This window comes from Acomys minous (assembly GCF_964271855.1).
Source record: "Acomys minous genome assembly, chromosome: 14".
Taxonomy (NCBI): domain Eukaryota; kingdom Metazoa; phylum Chordata; class Mammalia; order Rodentia; family Muridae; genus Acomys; species Acomys minous.
The window spans coordinates 72,296,091-72,315,869 of NC_140496.1; the positions used below are offsets into that span (position 1 = coordinate 72,296,091).

Here is a 19,779-nt window from a genome sequence, read left to right on the forward strand (position 1 = left end):
ATGACACCCTCATCGAGGTGTTTTATCACAGTAGTAGAAAATAACTACTACACTTCGGAACTCAAGACACCTCAAAGAAGAGCACAGACAAATATGGCCACATCTTTTTTTTTTTAAGATTCATTTATTATGTATATCGAGTTCTGCCTGCATGTACATCTGCAGGCCAGAAGAGGGCATCAGATCACATTATAGATGGTTGTGAGCCACCATGTGGTTGCCGGGAATTGAACTCAGGACCTTTGGAAGAGCAGCCAGTACTCTTAACCTCTGAGCCATCTCTCCAGCCCCACATCTTCAAAATCTATCCAAATAGACCTTTTTAAATATAAGCAGTTGAGAAATTAAATGGGTACCTGGAGGAGGAGCACGGAACAATTGCTCATACTGCTCTAGCAGAGGACCCAAGTTCAAGTCCCAACATCCAAGTCAAATGGTTCCCAATCATCTGTCACTCCAGCTCCCGAGGAATCCAATGCCCCTGGCATCCACTGGCACTGGCACTCACATGCACATACCCACATATACTACGCACATACCCCCTCACACACTATGCACATATCTACACACAGTATGCACATACACACACAAACTGTGCACATACCCCCACATACAATGCACATACCCACACACACTATGCACATACCCACACATACTATGTACACACACACACACACACACACACACACACACACACACTGCACATACCCAAACACAAATGCATAATTTTTAAAAATCTTTAAATGGATATCTGCTAGCATAGCAAAAACAAGAAAAAAAAAAGTCTAGATAATGAAGATTAAGTATAACTTTTTTTAATGAGTAAAAGGCCTTGTGAACGGCATAGCCTAGATCATAACAAGCCAGGGACACAGGGAATAGCCAGAATTGGGGTTAAGAGGTTCCACGTCTCAGGCAGTCTATAATTATGGGTGTGGAAGATGGCTTCTTTAGTCCAACCCCAGGACAGCAATAGTATTCTTTAATCGAAACATCTCACTACTTTCCGAATGCACCAGTTGGTATGCTTTCTACTTCAAACACACAGTGTATCTGGACTCCGAGATACAGTTTAACATAACTTCTGAGTTTTCAGAAAAACACAACTGTAAGTTCAAGTTTAACTTCAAGGTCAAAATTCTAGTAAGACACAAGATGCCTCTTCACTTCTCAGTATTCCTCTTCATGAGCACCTTTCAATAGATGACTATATTTTCTTTATGTCTAACAGCAATGCAATAAAAATCCTCTAGAGTATTTTTAGTTTCTTAACACATACCTGAGACACCGTGAACAAGAAAGCAACAATGAAAAGGATAGGAAATGGCCCACAGGTCTGACTGTAAGAGAGCGGTTCGATGCACTGTCGTACATCACACAGCGGTGAGACAGATGGAGGAGGCTTTCCACCTCCCACCCACACACACACACACACACACACACTTCCACAATATGCTGTTCCACTACAGAAATGAGAATGTTCCTGAGGATGGGTAGAATCAAGAGAGGATTTCAGGGTGAATCCGAGTTAAAGCGGAGATCCTGGGAGGTAGCAGTGGGCCTAGCATCTATCTGTAGCCCTATATGAGGCAGACAGGGCTCAGTCACTGGAGCGAAAGAATGGCTTGGATGAGCCTGGGACTTAATTACTGAAATCCAATTAGCTCATAAATCAGACATTTCTGCTCTTGAAGTGCATCGTCAAAGCACAGAAAAGATTTAAGGGTAGCGGGAGATGCCTAGAAAGAAAGGACCAGTTTTTTTCCTTCCTAGATGGAGGGAGAGGCTCTGCTGCATCATCATCATCATCATCATCATCATCATCATCATCATCATCATCATCATAATAATAATAATAAATTTTAAAACTATCTTGAGAACTTAGGAGGAAAGAAAAGGACAGAAATTTTCTGTCAGATAGCACCATGGTCACAGTGGTAGGACAGTTACAAGGCCCCTTACCCCAACTCTAAGGAGTGGTCCAGCCAAGTCTAGCCCAGGCCCTAACAGCAGTTGTACCTGAATGGAAGATAAGGGGAGTTTGAGCCAGACAGGAGTGCTCTGTAGGCTTCTTCTGGTGTCTTCTTTAAGTAGATGACCTATAACAGACAAACAATAAACAACATTTAGAACACACAAAACTATCCTCAGTACTCAACAAATCTGCATTGTGTTTCTTCCACTTGGGAGTCACAAGCCACGAGGAAGCTGTTGTTCTCTTATATGTTTCAAGTTTTTATTTTGGTTGTTTTGCTCTTTGGTTTTATTTGTTTTTTGTTTTTGTTTTTGTTTGTTTGTTTTAGACCAGATTTTGCTCTGTAGCCTGGAACTCATTATTCAAACCAGGCTGGCCTCAAACTCACTGTTGCTCTCCTGGCTCTTCATCCCATGTGCTAAGATTACAGGTGTACACCTCCACACCTGGCCTATTGGTCTTTGGACGGCCACTCACATTGCCAGCATCCCCTTTCAGCTTGAAGTAGAGCAGCCATCTTAGGCTTAGAGATGAATGGCTCTTTCACAGATGGGGGCAGGTCCTTGAAGAATTGAAGAAGCCAGCTGGGGTTCACAGACCCCCACTGAACAGATACAAGGTAGGGTGACAATTGCACCTCTCCCATTGGTCTTCTCATCACATACCAACAGTAGCTTCTTTGTCCGTCATGGAAGATGGCCAGGGGTTCACCCAAGACCGGGTAAGACCTCAGAGCTCACAGCGAGCGCTCTTCCTGTGGATGTCAGCTGACATCTCTATTCTGAGAAAAGCTGGTGCAGCTCACTAACGGCTTGGTGAAATCGTATTGAAGTGTTTAAAACTGAAACTGGTGGAGGGGCTGGGAAGGCACAGTAGCCCTGGCTGTTGATACCAGAGACATCTTGATAAACTGCTAATGTACAAACCAACAAAAAGCAACATTTAAAACCATAAATAATTTCCATTAAGTAACATGTTGCTTAGACAGCATTTATCAAGCTCTGTATTGGGGAATGGCTCCACGCTTAATAGAGTTTACATTACTGTGGCACAAAGACAATAATTAATAGGCAGGGGTTCTCTACGTAATGCTCTGGTGACTTTGGAATAGGAAGACGCCCGAGAAGGACTGGGCAAAGGTGTGGGGTGGGACAGAGCTTGTGCTCAGTGTGGGTGAGCAGCAGGGAGCAGGGCGTGAGGCCAAGTGAGAGGTCAGAACAAGACCAGGGCTGTGTGCTTGGAGGGCGGCGTGTTAGGTTTTATCCTGGGCACAGTTGAAGATTATTAGACTCTGGAGACAGGGCACTCTTCATCATCATCTGTAGCTTCGATCTAACTTAATCCCTAAAAAAAAAATCTTTTACCTAGAATCAGTGGCATTACTGCCTTCATATGTCCCAACAGCAGGGTCCTATGCATTCAGTTACAGGACAGGCAAGCAAGCAGTCCCAGTTTTCTTAAAGTAGGGTTTTCCTTCCTCCCCTCAAAGAACCTTTGAGCTCTAAGTCATCCCATTGGAAATTCATAGCATGCGCTCACTTGCTAATGATTTCAAAACTAGTAGCCCTGGTTAATTCTCTAAAGAAAAGTAATTTGGGGGAGAAGGGGAGAGGTTAGGGTTTCTTTGTTTGTTGGTTCGTTGGTTGGTTGGTTGGTTGGTTTGGGGGGGGAGTGTTTGGTTTTTTGTTTGTTTGCTTTTTGTCTTTTGTTTTTCAAGACAGGGTTTCTCTGTGTAATAGCCCTGGCTGTCCTGGAACTCACTTTGTAGACCAGGCTGGACTCGAACTCACAGAGAGGTACCTGCCTCTGCCTCCCAAGTGCTGGGATTAAAGGAGTGCACCATCACACCCAGCAAAGAAAAGTATTTAATAGACAAAAAAGTACCTCTAGTAGCTGGGACGATAGCTCAGTCCTTAGAGTGCTTGCTTTGCAAACATTAGGACCCAAGTTCAATCCCTGGAACCCATCATAAATGAATGAATGAATTATAAACAAACAAACAAACAAAAACGCCAGGAATGATGCTGTATGTTTGTAATCCCAGTCCCGAGAAGGCAGAGATAGGCAGATCCCTGGGGCTTACCAGTCAGTTAACCTATCCTAACCTACTTAGGAAGTTTCAGCACCAATGAGAGACCTACCTTGTCTCCAAAAGCAAAGAACGGCACCAGACATATGACACCTGAGATTATCAAGAGGCCTCACATACATGTATACACGCACACAGAGAGACACACATATTCATGTGCGTCCCCCATACAAGTACACCTAAGCTCAGACGCAAACTCTCATACTCCATAGGCAAAGGAGGAGAAGTTCTGATACAGCACACACCAACCAAAGTGAACGGAGTGTGACGTACACACAGCCCCGAAGGTGAATTGTCTTCACAGGGACTGCTGCAGACAGGAGAGACTGACTCTACACGCAGAGAATCATAACTCTAACTGCAGCTCAGATCTTTTTTTTTTTTTTTTCCTTCAGCTCAAATCATTTTGAAAATCAATTTGAACCCATCCTAACTTCTAGGGGTTATTTGCAGCAAGCCGTGCTACCCTGTAACTCTACTGTACCCTGATGGGTGGGTTATGTAATAAACCAGTGTTTTCTCAAGCTCAAGTGTTTGAAAGTTGCCTGTGGCTGCTACCAGGAAAAGCTGCTGGGAAAGCCTCTGTGTTTAGATTAGATAATTAAAGCTTATACAACCTCCTTTGAAAAAGAAAAATACATTTCCCTCCGAAGGAGCAATTACACTAATTCCCTTTCATCTTGAGGCAACAGCGCTTCAGAAGGCAGTCACCAGGGCCCACGTGAAATAACCTCTTCAGAGCAGCGAGGCCACAGGGCTCCCCTCCCTGTCTCACCTGCATGAGTTCGCACACATGAGCCACGTTCTCACACTGAAAGATGAGAGCCTTTGTTGAGCCTTTGTTTTTATTTTTATCCCAGCACTAAATTATTAATAGGTGCAAAGCGAAACCCAACAGAGCCCATCTAAATTTCAGGGAGATTCCTGGAGCATCTGTTACAGGCTGACCTTTTACATTCCGCGGGCAAGTGCTTAGGGAGAGCCGCATAACAGCCTCCTCCTCAGAGAAGAGCGCGTTGTTGAAAGATGCAGGCGCGGGTCGCTCATTAAAATACAAAACTGTCATTTTTTTTCCCAAGAAGAAATATGCGTGTTGCCAGATCTTCTTAGATGAGGGGTGGGGGTTGTCGGGAGGGAGTGAGAGACAGAGAGACAGAGACCTCTGAGACAGAGAGGCTTAATGGGAGCCTTGAAGGAAACCAACATTCATGAGCCTTGGGGTCAGTGAACCCACAGCCCAAAGCTGTACAGATTGTTCCAACTTCTCACTGCTGCAGAGTCAGCATTTGAACACAGAGCCCACTCCACACAACTGGCAGAAGGGACTCCCTTTTCCCAGTTCCTAATTACTCATGGTTTTTTAGAAATCATGTGATTTCAAATGGTTAACAGTAAAGGTCTGTGAAGAACCAAAGTAATGTAGATTTGGAGAAAAAGGAACACCCTACTCAGTTATTACTTTTGTACAGGCATGAACAAATCTGTTTTTTAAATAAGAAGCAACTAGTTATGAAATGTTTAATACATCTTTTCTCTAAAAAAAAATAATAATAGTCTATATTGAATTTCAGAGTTGTGCTAGGCAAGTCTGTTATTTTCTAAAACTGTTTTCTGACTAATTTCAAAGTACCTATGCTAGATATCCTGATCTATCTTTTTGGCTTCTAAAAGGGAGTGTTCTCTCTCTCTCTCTCTCTCTCTCTCTCTCTCTCTCTCTCTCTCTCTCTCTCTCTCTCTCTCTCTCTCTCGTGTGTGTGTGTGTGTGTGTGTGGTTTCTACTCCTCTCACTAGCTATTATAATGCATAATCCAACGGGAAGAATTTTCCCAAACTTTGATTGATACCACTTGACAAAACTCACTGACATAGACAGTGTTTCATTCTATTCCAATTTAGTGAGTGACACGTGCATTACTTATATAAAATTGTTCTATCATTGTCAGGAAGTCCTACAAACCCCCTCAATTTTAAAATGGCTAATATATACTTAACTTGTTTTTAACTGAACACGAGCCTGCTAATTAAAGTGATTTTTTTTCCTATTTAATTAACTTCAATGCCAAGCAACAAAGATTTTTTTCCATTAATTATGTACATGATTCCTGAGAGACAATCAAGAGATAAAGAGGTCTTATTTTAAAACATGGTAATTCAGACTAAAACAATCTGTAATATTTATCAATAAGCCACTGATGTGTAAACTTCAATTATCATGGACTAACTCTGCCACATACATCACCTCATACTATCCAGTCTCTTCATCTAGACACCCCATTATCATAGATCAATGTGATTTAAAGTGGTTTTTTTACCATTACAAGTGGAAAAAAATCTATCACTGAATCAACACACATGCATGAATATTACAATACATAACAAACTTTAAGCATCTGTGTGCATCACACATTGATGATATGACAAATTACAAATCTCTCCTAACTTCGTAGAATACCAGACCACCACAGCACACTATGTAAAACATTCTCAGAGTGTGCTTGCAATACTTGTAAATTATCTTTAAGCTAGAGTCTAAAGTCACTGGATCCATAAAGCCTAAAAAACGAATATGTGCCGTTTCCAGAAGCATCTTGAGATTTACAACTCTATTCTTGCACTCTGACAGTTCACTCTTCCTAATACATAAATCTGTGATTCTTAAAAAACAGTAACTGCCTTCACACCGAAGCCCAAACCAGACTGTAAATGTGGTACACACTGCTTCAAGCCTTATTATGTTTCTAGCTTTGTTTTGGGGGCGTTATTATATTTTCAATAAGAAAAAGAGTTTAATGTTGAAACATATTTAAGAAACATATTTACTTATACCCTAAGTATACCTTTAAAAGAAATCCAAGGAGCTGAGGAAATGGCTCAGAGAGCAAAGGCGTCTGCTGCTAAGCCTGACCACCTAGTCTGAACGTTTCAAACGCAGCTTCTTTTTAGAAGGAGGAGTGTTGTCATAAACCAGATGACCTTAGTTCTTAACTAATTTCTGGCTGTAGCATCAGTTTCCTGGACATCTCTTTGGGAAGAAATGGAACTGACTCAGAACTGGAGAATGTCACTTTCAAGCCATCATGGCAATGCTGCAGAAGCCGAACCTACCTAAGAACAAGTCAAATATTAAGCAAAATAATAGAAAACCCACTCCCCAAATTGAAGAATACTTTGAGAAAATTGATGAAGCCCCTGGGGTATTTTTCATTTTCTAAACCACAAATATGGATTAACACGAGCCCAGATTTCTTTACTTAGTTTTTAAAAGTTACATGGTTTGTGCACATGCACACATGTGTGCTCAGCCATGTTCGTGTGGCAGTCAGAGGATAACCTGAAAGCACTGGTTCTCTCCCTCCGCTACGTGGGGCCCAGAGATCCTAACTCAGGTCCTTTTGCTTTATTTGTGCTTTTTAATGAGGTCTCGTGTAGCACAAGGCTGGCCTCAAACTTTTCACCGCTGAACCATCTCTGTACCCCCTTCTTCCAATTCTTGCTCTAGTTTGTTTCTGTGCTTATCTGATTTTTGTCTGGCTCCCTAGCCAGGCTGTAAATGTTAATGAAGGCAATTTTCATGTCTTCTGGATCCCCAAGGCTCAACACAGCACAACACACACAGCAAGCACTCTCAAAGTGGTTGGTTGCGGCGCAAACAAACAACAAATAAAAGGAGTTCTCTGTGTAAGGAGAAACGACATCCCCAAACTAGAGAGTGTGGTAACAAAGTACCGTGGCTAGGAGCCACCTTGCCTGGGCTCAGCTGTAGGTTCCTGTGCCTGTGAATGGTATCGCATTAATTCTCTATACTTCTGTTTCCAGAGTGTGAAGAGGGGACATTATAGGACCGTGAATGTCCCTCAGGTAGAATGTCATAGTGTCATTGAGACATTGCTCCTTTGTATGCTGCTTGCTTGAGAGATGAAATGGTGTAATGTATGCATAGCATACTTCTAACTGTACTTGACATATAATTCTACCACAACAAGAGAATGTTAAAAAAAAGAGAGAGAGAGATAAAATTAGTTCCACAATATTTTCTCCTTTTCTCCGTTCTTATGGCCTGAATATGAAGTGTCCCTGGCAGACTCACAGGAGAAGTTTAGAGGGCGGGGCCTCATTGGAGGAAGTAGGTGACTAGGGGTATGATATGACTTTGTGGGTTATACCTGATGCCCAGCCCCTTTCCTCGTTCCCTGCTCTCTGTGCACCAGGCGATGATCAGCCTTCTTTCCCTCCACCTTCCCACCGCTGTGGTTCTCTGCCTCACCTCGAAGCAACACGCCTGGGATGCGCGCATTAAACTCTCAAAAGCCACGAGACAGAACAAATCCATCCTCTCTTAGGTTGTTCCTGTCAAATATTCTGTCACAGGGACAAGAAAACTAACACAACCACATGTGTCCATGAGGATCTAGATCTGTATATTTCATACAACTAAGCCCAAAAGGCTTCCCAGACATGAAGACATGAGGCAGCGAATGCCCCCTCGTGAGTGCTGAAATCATGACAATGAGACCATCATCCAGGGAAGCCGTCTTGTTTTAAAGTGCAGACATCTCTCAGGCCTGCCTCTTCAGTCCCCAAGTCTCACAAGGCCTTAGCATGAACAACATTAAAATAAATGCCACCAGCCCCTGCTCTACAGAATCCACCCAGGATCACTGAGGTGGCCCATGCATCTCTCCAACCCAGCAACATGCAAATGACAGAGTCCTTGTTACTAGTCATAGTTATGTGGTTTTTGGTATTTGAACTTTTAAGAAAAAAAAAAAAAAGATGATGACCAGGGCTGGAGATGAAAACAATTCCAGTTGTCTGCAAAGAATGAGCTACAGATATCCACAGAAAGTACATCTATAAAAAAAAAATAAATAATAAATAAAAACAGAGTATACACAAAGAAAGTCTGCAAAGGGCTGGCAGACATCATAAAACTTTTAAAGCTTTGTCCTTGGTACCAAAGGCTTGGCTCTCAGAATTCTTAAAATGTCAAGGTGCTTAATTTGTAAATGGCTGTTTCCTGAAGACGAATTTAAATTTTAATTGTCATAGACACAAGCAAAAAATGTTTAAATTCTTATGTTTTGCAACATTTTTCTTACTCATATCCTCCCATTCTATTCAGCGACTATAAAAAACAATATCTTCATTCAACTTTATAATTTAAAAATAAATAGGAAAAAGCCACACATTTCTGAGATGCACAAACAATCCCACTTTTGTTCTAGCTTTCAGAAACAGAAATGCTCAATGTGCAACAATCGTTGACATTAAATAGGCGAGCCTGCGTTACAAAGCAGAAATCCGACTGTGTTCTTGACGGCCTGGGTCTTGATCTACTTTAAATCTACCATGCTCGATATCCTAATTAAAACACAATAGTAAGGCTGTATGTTGTCTCCTGCACACTCTGGTTGAACCCAGTGTAAAGAAAAACAAGACATTCTTCCTGCCCGTTGAATCCAATAGAAGTCACAGACCACGAGGTCAGCGATGAAGAATAGACTACTTCTGCCTAACAAAGATGGAGACAGGTGCACTCTAAGAAGGAAGCAAACTTGGGCCCCACATCTCCACCCAATCACTTATTTCTATCCAGCATCTTCTGAAGAACAAGGTCTAGAAATGACTGAGGTTGGTTGGTTGGCTGGTTTGTGAGGTTGTGTTTGCTCTGAAAGGCCCTCATGAGACATCTCTATATTTCCATTTGGAGTTTGGGCTGAGTAGACAGATGACAAGCAGCAGACATGACTGTATTTATCTCAAAATTTATTTGGATGAGAAATTCTTCTTCCATCCCTTTCATGGACACAATCAGAGTGGAGCCTCTTTGATGGGCAATTTGGGAGAACTGCAGACATTAGCCACATGTGTCTCCCCATTTAATATGATGAGAAGCAGAATTTTCATAATCAGCCTGAATAGATGCCTTTCTAGAGCTGATAATATGCCTGGGACAGTTGCACATTCCTTGGTAGCACTGTTTCAATGACACTGTGGCCTTCTTTTGCCTGAGGCAAGCCCATGTGCCAACAGAGCCATCACTGAGAATTAAATCATAAGGACATAGAACAAGCCTTTGCCAAGCAAACCAAAGAAAACCACACCAATGAGCTCATACCCAATGAAGGGGGAAAGGACAAAATGGGGCTGAGAGTCCCTAAGTCCCTCATGTTACAGAAGCAACCACAGGTTACATGTTTACAGCACAGGCAAGCATATGTCTGGGTTTGACCTATCATCTACTCTAGGTAAAACTCAAAATCAGAATCAGAGAGGAACGAATCAGAACATGTTTATGACCAAGATGCTGGTGACAGCGATAAGTCATGGTTTAACATTTTGTATGATAATTCTTTCATTTATAAATGAACTACACTTCAAAGTTTACTTATAAATTAGGCAAATATCCCAAACTCTGGGAACACTTTTCCCCAGGTCAAAGTTCGAAGTTGAAGCCAGTGATGGCTGCCAGCCTGACAACCTGAGTCCAATCCCCAGAAACCATGTGAAAATGAAAGGAGAAGCAGACACTGTAACATTGACCTCTGACCTCCGTGTTTACCAGGGCACATGCATACCTGCACTCACTCACACACAAAATAATAATAATAAATAAAAGCAAAGTTTTAAAAATAAGGAAATCAATGAATATGTCTTCAATGACTCTCAATTGAAATCTGAATTACTTCAAATGTTTTATAGTACTTTATTATATTTACATCAGTTTTACCTCAAAATGCGTAAGTCTCCTCACTATATTTGGCACTCACTTAGGACTGATTTAAAGCCTGAGGCAATAAGAGGCAAGGCAAAGATAAGAGGAGAGAGACTTCCGTATAATAACTAGTGGGAAATATTGGGAAGAAAACACTTTCTGAACACACATAGGAAGAAGACTGCTAAGCAGAGATGGGACTCAGGCAAGGGGCCGGGTGTTTTCCAAACAGTAGCCTGTAATCTGCCAATAGTGGAGAAAGTAGACTGGGCTTATTCTAGTAACCAGACCAGGTGCCTGAGGAACTTTAAGTGACAACACTGTTGCTGAAATTGTAGCAGAACGTACTGGGACGTGACCGTAATCCCAGCCCCCAGAGGGCAATGCAGGGGGGCTCACACGTTTGAAGCCAGTCTGGGTTGTATCACAAGACCTTATACAAAAAAAAAAACAAATAATAAATAACTTTAAAACAGTTTCCAATATATTTATCCTGTTCCTCTCTGAGCTTTCCGCAGTTTTCAGGGGAGATGTTAGCACAAACTTTGTGCCGGCAGAGCCACACGGCATGCAAACTTAAATCTCAGGTCTCAAGTCTCCTAGTAACTTGTAAGCAAGCTCCTGTTCTTACTCAAGAACAGAAAGCGAACAATGAGCCCAAACAAGGAACTGGTTGTTCTCTTCCAGTATAAATACAGGAATACAAATACAAAAGAGTTGTTGCTTAGAGAATACAGGAGAAATAAGAGCTTGTCCTATTAGTCGTGTGTTTGCAGAACAGATCCTGTGGTCATTTGCCTGCGCATTATCCTGAACTTTGCAGACACATGCCACATGACAGGACTGTCCTTCAAGAAGATAAAAGAATTGATCCCTCTTAAGCATGCCAAGATTTTGTTTTCAAGTAACCAAGTTCCTACCTATCAAGGCTTACTAATTTCCACCAACAGAGCACTGACAAATAAAGGCGACCAGAGACCTTCTACACACTTACTCTATAGAATGCCCATCATCCCTCCTTGTAGCTACAGGGACCCCATCCCCGTTCCCACACACTGTGCACCACCCCTAAGCCCAGTCGGGCTCACTTTAGTGAGCTACCCTCACTTGTCCTAGAAAACCCTCACACACACCCGCACCCTTGGTCAGCTCTTTCTCTCTCACCTCTCTGCTGAAGATCGGGTCTGCCAGTGAAAGGGAAATGAAGGGATGGAGACAGGAAAAGGAGTGTGGCAGAGAATTTCCCATAATTCCAACACAGGCGATTCATATCTTGGTTCAACAAGGAGTTACTGACACAGGAACCACAGACAATGCCAAAACCAAGGCCAATGTGCCTCTGACCTTGTAGAGCAGCCCACGCATATTTCTGGTCTTTCAAGCCAGCAGGAGCTCCCAGTTTTCAGGACATGGCAAGTGACAACAAAAACCTTGAAGCTGTTTCAACATACAGCCATGCGGACGTGCACGCTTGAGATGATTCAAACTCACAGCTCTGGCTGAGGACCACTGTTACAAACATCCAAGCTTTAAACCCCATGGCCAGCCTGAAGACCTACAAATGAGCGTGTGTCTGTCAGATTTAACAAGAAAATCAAAGAAATTTCAAGACAGCATCAACAGGCTTTGCTAAAGGCCCTTCACAGCTCAAAGTACCGCATCCACCTCTTAGTTCCCCGAGGCGATTTGTAGACAGTGAATTATATGTTCAGAACATAAAAGTGAGAACAGGAAAAGCAGACGTGTAAACAGTAACTGTCAGGGTGGAACAGTGTAAATCCAGTCATGAAGGTAAGTCATCAAACAGCAGGTGAGTTTAAAAGGATGCTAAGCCATCTGAACACCCTAACAGCATCTTGTGTCACGGAAAATGAAACCGGGACTCACCCTTACCTACCAGCTGGACAAAGAACCGAGAGCTCATCCCTTGTGCTGCCCTCCACACCATGTGACAGCTACCTGGGCTTTGCCTTAGCTCCTCTACCATGGGCACGCTGGACCCAACATATTCTTAACTATCAGCTGCTCAAAGAAGACTTCCCTGATTCCAATATGAAGTAGGCAACCATCTGCCAGCACATGTCACTACCTTTCACACCCACGTTCCTTCCAGCAAAATATAAACTCAGAGGGGCAGGGATTCAAATCCTCTTGTTCGTTGCTGCTACCTGGGGGTGAGTGTCTGTCACAAGTGCTCAAAAATACTTGTTCAATGAAAGAATGAACAAAGGCACCCAACTCGAGAGGGGACAAAGATCCCCCATTCTAATGAATACATGGCTTATTCCCACTTAAACTACCAGGGAATTCATTATTATGTTTTGGGGGTTGGTTTTTGGTTTTTGGTTTTTAGTTGCTTGGAACCTACTATGTACAAAAGCTTGGAACTCACAGAGCTCCCCCGCCTGCCTCTGCCTCCCAAGTGCCAGGATTAAAGGCATATGCCACCAGAAAGGCCTGGCTTATTAAGTTTTAAGCTTGAGTAAGTCTAAGAATGATTCTGCTCCAAGCAACAAAAATGTTCCAATTATCACAACACTGCTGTGCTATACATTAGCCAATTAAGAAAAGGACATGAAAGAGAAAGAAAAAGCAACCGGAAGAGAAGTAGTCTGATGAAAAGAAAGAGATGGAAGGAAGGGGAGAAAGAACACAGCTAGAGAGAGAGGTCTAGCGAAATGACAAGAGATGCCGGGTGAGAAAAGAGGTAAGCTGGCTGTTTTACACCACAGTACACACTGGGACTTTCCAACTAAAGCAAGGGCACTGGGTACCAGAATGCCAACTCTAGCATGAGGTCCTATGCCTCCTGGTTCTGCCTCCTCTAAAAAGTTCTGAGTCTCCTGGCACGTTAAGGATGCAGACTGAGAAGGCTGGAGGCTTGGATAAGGAACAAGCCTCCCTAAGCCATGTCTGCTTCTCTGAAGAGTCTAAGTCCAGGGCCACTTAGGCAACTCTGCAGAGAAAACAATACTCTGGTCTGCCAGAGTGGACAAGAAAAAAGTCAGAGGCCTCTGATGCCACCCTAAAGCTTATGAACCTAGGAGGTCTAGGCCAAACGACATTCCTTAAATCTCAAGTTAATTGTGTCAGAGTTGGGGTTTTGGATTGTTTGTTTGTTTGTTTTTGAGACAGGGGGTCATTATGCAGCCCTGGCTAGCCTGGAACTCACACTCTGTAGATCAGGCTGGTCTTGAACTCAAAGTGATCCACCTGCCTCTGCCTCCAGAGTGTGGGATTTGTAGGCCACCACTCCAAACAATGTAATAGATCTTAATCAACAAGTTTTCCCCTCAGTTCAGAAGTACAATAAGTCAGATACAAAATCTAGTATCTAGTACATTTGTTAATCTCTGTGCTAATCATAGCAGCAGTCCAAAGCCAGGATATCCTTTAATTTTTTTTTAATTTTTCCAAATACATACACTTTGCTGGAGATAGGAAAACAAATCTATTTTAGACCTTTTTAAAATGCTAACCCCATTTTTGTCATAATTTCCCTTACAATTCACTGAAGTATCTCCATGGAGGAAAAGACCTAAATTTAAAAACTGCCTCTAAAAAAATAATAATAACAAATGCAGTCAACAATCAAAACTGAAACTCACTTGTGGTCACTGAGAATTTTCTCAAAATATCAGACATATCTGAAAGGGAACATATTCATTTTTTACCACTTTCAGACTAATGGGATTTAAGACTTCCCTCATCCTAATGAAGACACTATTCCATAATGTTAGCATATTCTCCAGGGCTAGGCACACCGTGGATCTACAACCCCCATATTTCAACAAGCAGGTGATTCAAATCGCAAGCACTGAGGTGGAAAACTGGTGAGAGGAGACAGAAGCCGGGGCTTGACATCAAAGCAGAGTGGCCTCCACTTACCCACGGGGGACGTCTGCCACCCAGAAGGAAGCTTGAAACCACGAAGACCGGAATGCTATATGTATTTTGCTTTTCTGTGTTGTTTTTCCCCCGTTATTTCTTGTTTATTATTGCATTTGTGTATACTGTGTGTAGGCACAGGTGTGGGGCTCGGAGAATGACTACGTGGAGTCAGTTCTCTCTTTCTACATTGATGTGGATCGCAGGGATCAAACTTGGATAGCAAGCACGTTCCAGCAGAGCTGGTCTGCTGGCTCCTGGTGGTGTGTGTGTGTGTGTGTGTGTGTGTGTGTGTGTGTGTGTGTGTGTGTGTGTGATCATAGAAGTGAGATTAATATTTAACTTATTAGGCATAATAGAAGAGTAACAACAAAACTAATAATAATCGAAAAATTGTAACAGCATCTGTAGAAGAAGCTACATGAATGGCTCTCAAAAATAACCTCTTATACCATTTTACCCTATACGATGCAGTGCCTGGGTGATTAGATGAAGCTGGGTGGATAATGTAGGTGTGGTACCATGGTAACAATCACTAGAATATAAACGATGAGACAGGTTAACAGTAGATTAGGTACCAAGACAGAGAGTGGAGAACTATCCGGCAGGTGCGACCCACGGTGTGGCTCTGCTGGACACAGGGATAATTCACAGCCTGGGTGGGACAGAACCAGGCCGTAAGAAACTTCACGATACTACGCAAAAGTGTGCACAATTAAGAAGAGACTTGATACCCTATGAGCATATACAGGGGGAGGAGGTCCCCCTCAGTCACAGTCATAGGGGAGGGGAGTAAGGGGAAATTGGGAGGGAGGGAGGAATGGGAGGATACAAGGGAGGGGATAACAATTTAGATGTAATATGAATAAATTAATAAAATAAAAATTTAAAAACTTATGAATTATTTTGGAATTTTGCATTTGACACGTTTGGGCCAGTTTTGAATGAAATCTCAGAAAGGAGAGTGAGGCATAATGAGGGCCCGGCTGTCACATGGGGTACGGTAATGAAGGACAGTCAGAGCAGGAAGTCCATCTGCCCTGTGTTTACATGGTCAACACAGGAGCATGCACCTCAGGGACTCTGAACCCCTGCAGGGAGGTTTCCTAGCTCATTTATTTCCTTATTCACTAAAACCGCAGAGACAGTATAAGTTGGACACAGGGAAGATAGGTATGAGTGAGAATCATCTTTTAGTCGAAAAACTCGCTCTCTCAGGGGCGAGACTACAGAGAACTAACCTTGGGAAGCTCGCTGAAGTACACTAGAGGCAAGTACACAAGAGGCAAACGCGTGAGCTTTGTTCCCAGTTTGGTGGTAAGAAAATGACATTGTGAGCAATAGGGAGGGAAGGCCTGCAGAGGCCAGGGAGCAGAAACACCAGGAAGAGCCTGTCTAAAAGAAAGGTTGTATTATTTTGATTAAATAAGAAATCTCCCCCCCCCCCACCCCCCGAAACAAGCCCACTAAATGACTCACACCTACGCCTGAAAGAATTGTAGGCCTGAGTCAGCCTGCAGGGTGTCCAGTCCCACAGAAAGGCGTGTCTCTCTGCTTAGCAGTTTGATGCTGTAAACCACAAATGTTACTTACCCCCTGCTAAATAGCTTTATGGGGTCGTAGAGCAACTTTAAGTGTTTCCTTGAAGCAAAGGTGACACCAGCAAAGCTACTTACTTTTGTTAACCATGACTTTGCCACCAAACTAAATCTCCAGCTTTATTTTTTTTGTTTTGTTTTGTTTTTGTTTTTGTTTTTTATAATTTAGTTAATTTATTCAGATTACAACTCAATTGTTATCCCATCACTTGTATTCTCCCATTCCTTCCTCCCCGTCTCGCTTTCAACCTATTCCCCTCCCCTAGGTCTATGACCAAGGGGGACCTCCTCCCCCACTATATGGTCATAGGCTATCAAGTCTCATCTTGGTTACCTGCTTATTCTTTCTTTGAGTGCCACCAGGATTCCCCACCAAGGGGAGGTGGTCAAATATGGGGCACCAGAGCTCATGTCAGAGTCAGTCCCTGCTCTCCACATAACTGTGAAGAATGTCCTGTCCATTGGGTAGATCAGAGTAAGGGTTCAATGTTTACTATTGTATTATCCTTGGTTAGTGCAATAGTTTGAGCAGACCCCCTGGGCCCCAATCCACCTATCACGATGTTCTTCTTGTAGGTTTCTAGGACCCTCTGTGTCCTTCTATTTCCCCATCTCCTACATTTCTCTTACCTAAAGTCTCAGTAGGATGTCCTCACATCTATCCCAATCTCCTGATAAGTAAAGACTTTCCTTTCTTTGAGTGCCATCAGGCTTCCCCACCGAGGGGAAGTAGTCAAATACCGGGCATCAGAGTTCATGTCCGAGTCAGGCCCCGCTCTCCACACAACTGTGGAGACTGTCCTGTGCATTGGCTAGATCTGAGTAGGGGTTCAATGTTTACTGCTTGTATTGTCCTTGGTTAGTGCAGTAATTTGAGCAAACCCCCCTGGGCCCAGATCCACCCATCATGATGTTCTTCTTGTAGGTTTCTAGGACCCTCTGGAGAATGGGGAAATCTCCAGCTCTAGGTCATTGTCTATTTAAAAAAAAAAAGGCCTGGATCTACAAAATGGAAAGTCAAAAGCTCTTCAAGGTCCTGCCACGGAAAAGCTAAGGAAGACAGGGCCAGGGCCAGGGCCAGACAGGGGAACAATGAGGAAAAAGCTAATAATGACGCAAGGAGGCAGAGACTGGAGGCTCGGTGGAGTTGGAGGCTACACAGGGCTACAGAGCAAGACTTTGAGGTTGGGGGTTGAGGGGAAGGGAAAAAGAAAGGAAAAGAGGAAGTGAAGGGAGAAAAGGCCAAGACAGTAACTTAACCTGGGGTTCTAGTGGCTCACAAGAGCACAGCTATGTTTACAATGTAGCAATCACATCTTAAGTTTTAAGTATCTTAGTGACGCTTACTGAGCAAAATGAACAGGAGCTACAGTTTACTCCTCCTTAAAAATTACATATGGAGGGAGTTTCTAATTAATTAATTTACTTTCCACAATGGAAAAAGGATATCATTTAATATATAATGTATAAGTGTATATAAATATAATTAAATGCATTTAATCTCGTTCTTTTGGAGGGAGGGGGTTGTTTGATTGGTTGGTTTGGGTAAAGGGTTTTGGAGTAGTTTGTCCTTATGTCTGAGACAGGGTGTCATTAGGTAGACCAGGCTAGCCTGGCACTCACAGCCATCCAGCCTCAGTCTCCAAATGCTGGAGCTACATATGCGTGTCACCACATTCACCTGTGGGGTGGAAGTCTTGAAATAAAACTCACTCGTTAAAATTATGCAATCCTAAAGCCACTGTAAACCTAAAGGATAAGGCTTGAGGACATTTGGCCTCTCAACATCAATTTAACAGGCTCAGGCCCCAAGTTGACACACAAGGAAGGGCTTTCCTCATTCAAGTTATTCCTCACAGCCCGTTTTGGCTGCAAGGAAAAAGGGAGGAAAAGCCTGAGAGAGAGAAGACTGAGGGTGATACAGTGATTCAAATGACACTGTGATAAAGATAAGTCTGCTTATCTGAGCAGTTAAAGCAAACAGCTTTTCTTATGATCCCGGCATCAGCTGACAGGAAACCACCTGGAACTTGGCGTTTTTTAGCAACGGGAGTGTCAGAGAAGTTCAAAATATTGGCAGTTTTCCTTCAGCTTGCTCATGTTAGCTGAGGGCTAAATCTGAAAAAGCCAAACAATTAGCCACACACATTTGCTGCCAAAATCCAGGCCCTGAGAAACATGCAAACACATTCCAAGTCCTGATTTTGTTTTGTCTGAGACAGTTTTATCAGGTAGCCCAGGCTAGCCTTCACTTCTCTGTACAGTAGAGAATGCCTGGGAAGTCCATTTCTTCCCATCTCTAGCTTGCAAATGCTGGGATTACAGGCCTGTGCCACTGTGTCCTATGTGGTGCTAGACCTTGAACTCAAGAATGCTTGCATGCCAGGCAAGCATTCTGCCAACAGAGCTACCTCCCCACACTGCCTTTCTTGCCCCCACCCCCACCCCAATAAAATAGAGCAAAAGAAAACAGCATGCCTCATACATCGTAATGTAAGTACTGCCTCATGGGTGGGAGATGTGGCTCAGTTGGTGAAGTGCTTGCCTAGCGTGAACATTCACAGTCTCCAGCAGCGTGTGTAAGTGTGTGTGGTGGCACACGCCTGTAATCCCAAACCCTTGAGGAGGAGAGGCAGTTAGATCAGAAATCCAAGCTTGTCCTCGGCTACAATGTGACTCTGAGCCTGAGCTTCATGAGACCCTTGTCTCAAACAAGGAAGACAGACAGACAGACAGACAGAGGGGGAGGGAGGGAGAGAGGGAGGGAGGGAGGGAGGGAGGGAGGGAGGGAGGGAGGGAGGTGAAAGAAGCTGCCTTACAAAGGCATGAACCTTTGGTTTCAATTATACACGTGTGAATGGGGTGTGTGTAAATATGGGGTAAAGAGGAAAGCAGACAACTTCTATATTATGCTAGCGTGAGTTACTAGCCCCACCCACTTCCTTCTCCCATTCCTATCTCTCCTCCAGCTCAGATCCACCCTGAAGGCTGTGGTTGCATCTGGCTGGAACACAGAGGCCAGTAGAAGTTCACCCACTTAGCCAGAATCAACACTCAGCTCTTACGGGGAGGCGAGCCCACACGCCTGTATTTGCAACACCACAATACCACTTTCTCACAGGAACGGGCCAGCCTTCCTTCCGTGTGCTATCGTCAATCCTTTAGCTGCTGTTATTCTGAGAGGAGCGCCTCATTACCTCGGACTGAGCAAAGCTACAGCCTAGGGACCTGGGTTCTGGTCTCTCTCTTCAAGCAATGGAACTGCTCTTGGACAAGCCACTGGATCTAACTCCCTAAGTCTCTAGGAGGCCTGAGGCAGGGTTCTTCCGGCCACTTTCCTATGAAGACACTCCAGTGGCCCTGCAAGAATGGATCAAGTTTTCTGACATAGCGTTGTTTATTTCAAAACTAAGAGAAAACCATCATCCCATACACTCAGTGTTAAACTTTACCCCAATATGATTAAATAACATCATTTTGCATAAAACTTGGAAGTTTCACTTTCTACCTCATA

At 43.3% G+C, this 19,779-nt stretch overlaps 1 protein-coding gene across 3 annotated transcripts in view; it reads right to left on the reverse strand.

Moving 5' to 3' along the window:
• The window catches only part of CDC14A (cell division cycle 14A), a 160,507-nt gene that overhangs the window by 99,945 nt on the left and 40,783 nt on the right, over positions 1 to 19,779 (reverse strand). For all 3 annotated transcript variants that reach the window (XM_084755763.1, XM_084755762.1, XM_084755764.1), the window contains one exon: positions 2,020 to 2,099. In XM_084755763.1, coding sequence (XP_084611889.1) covers positions 2,020 to 2,099 — 80 coding nt within the window. The remainder of the gene's footprint in view (positions 1 to 2,019; positions 2,100 to 19,779) is intronic.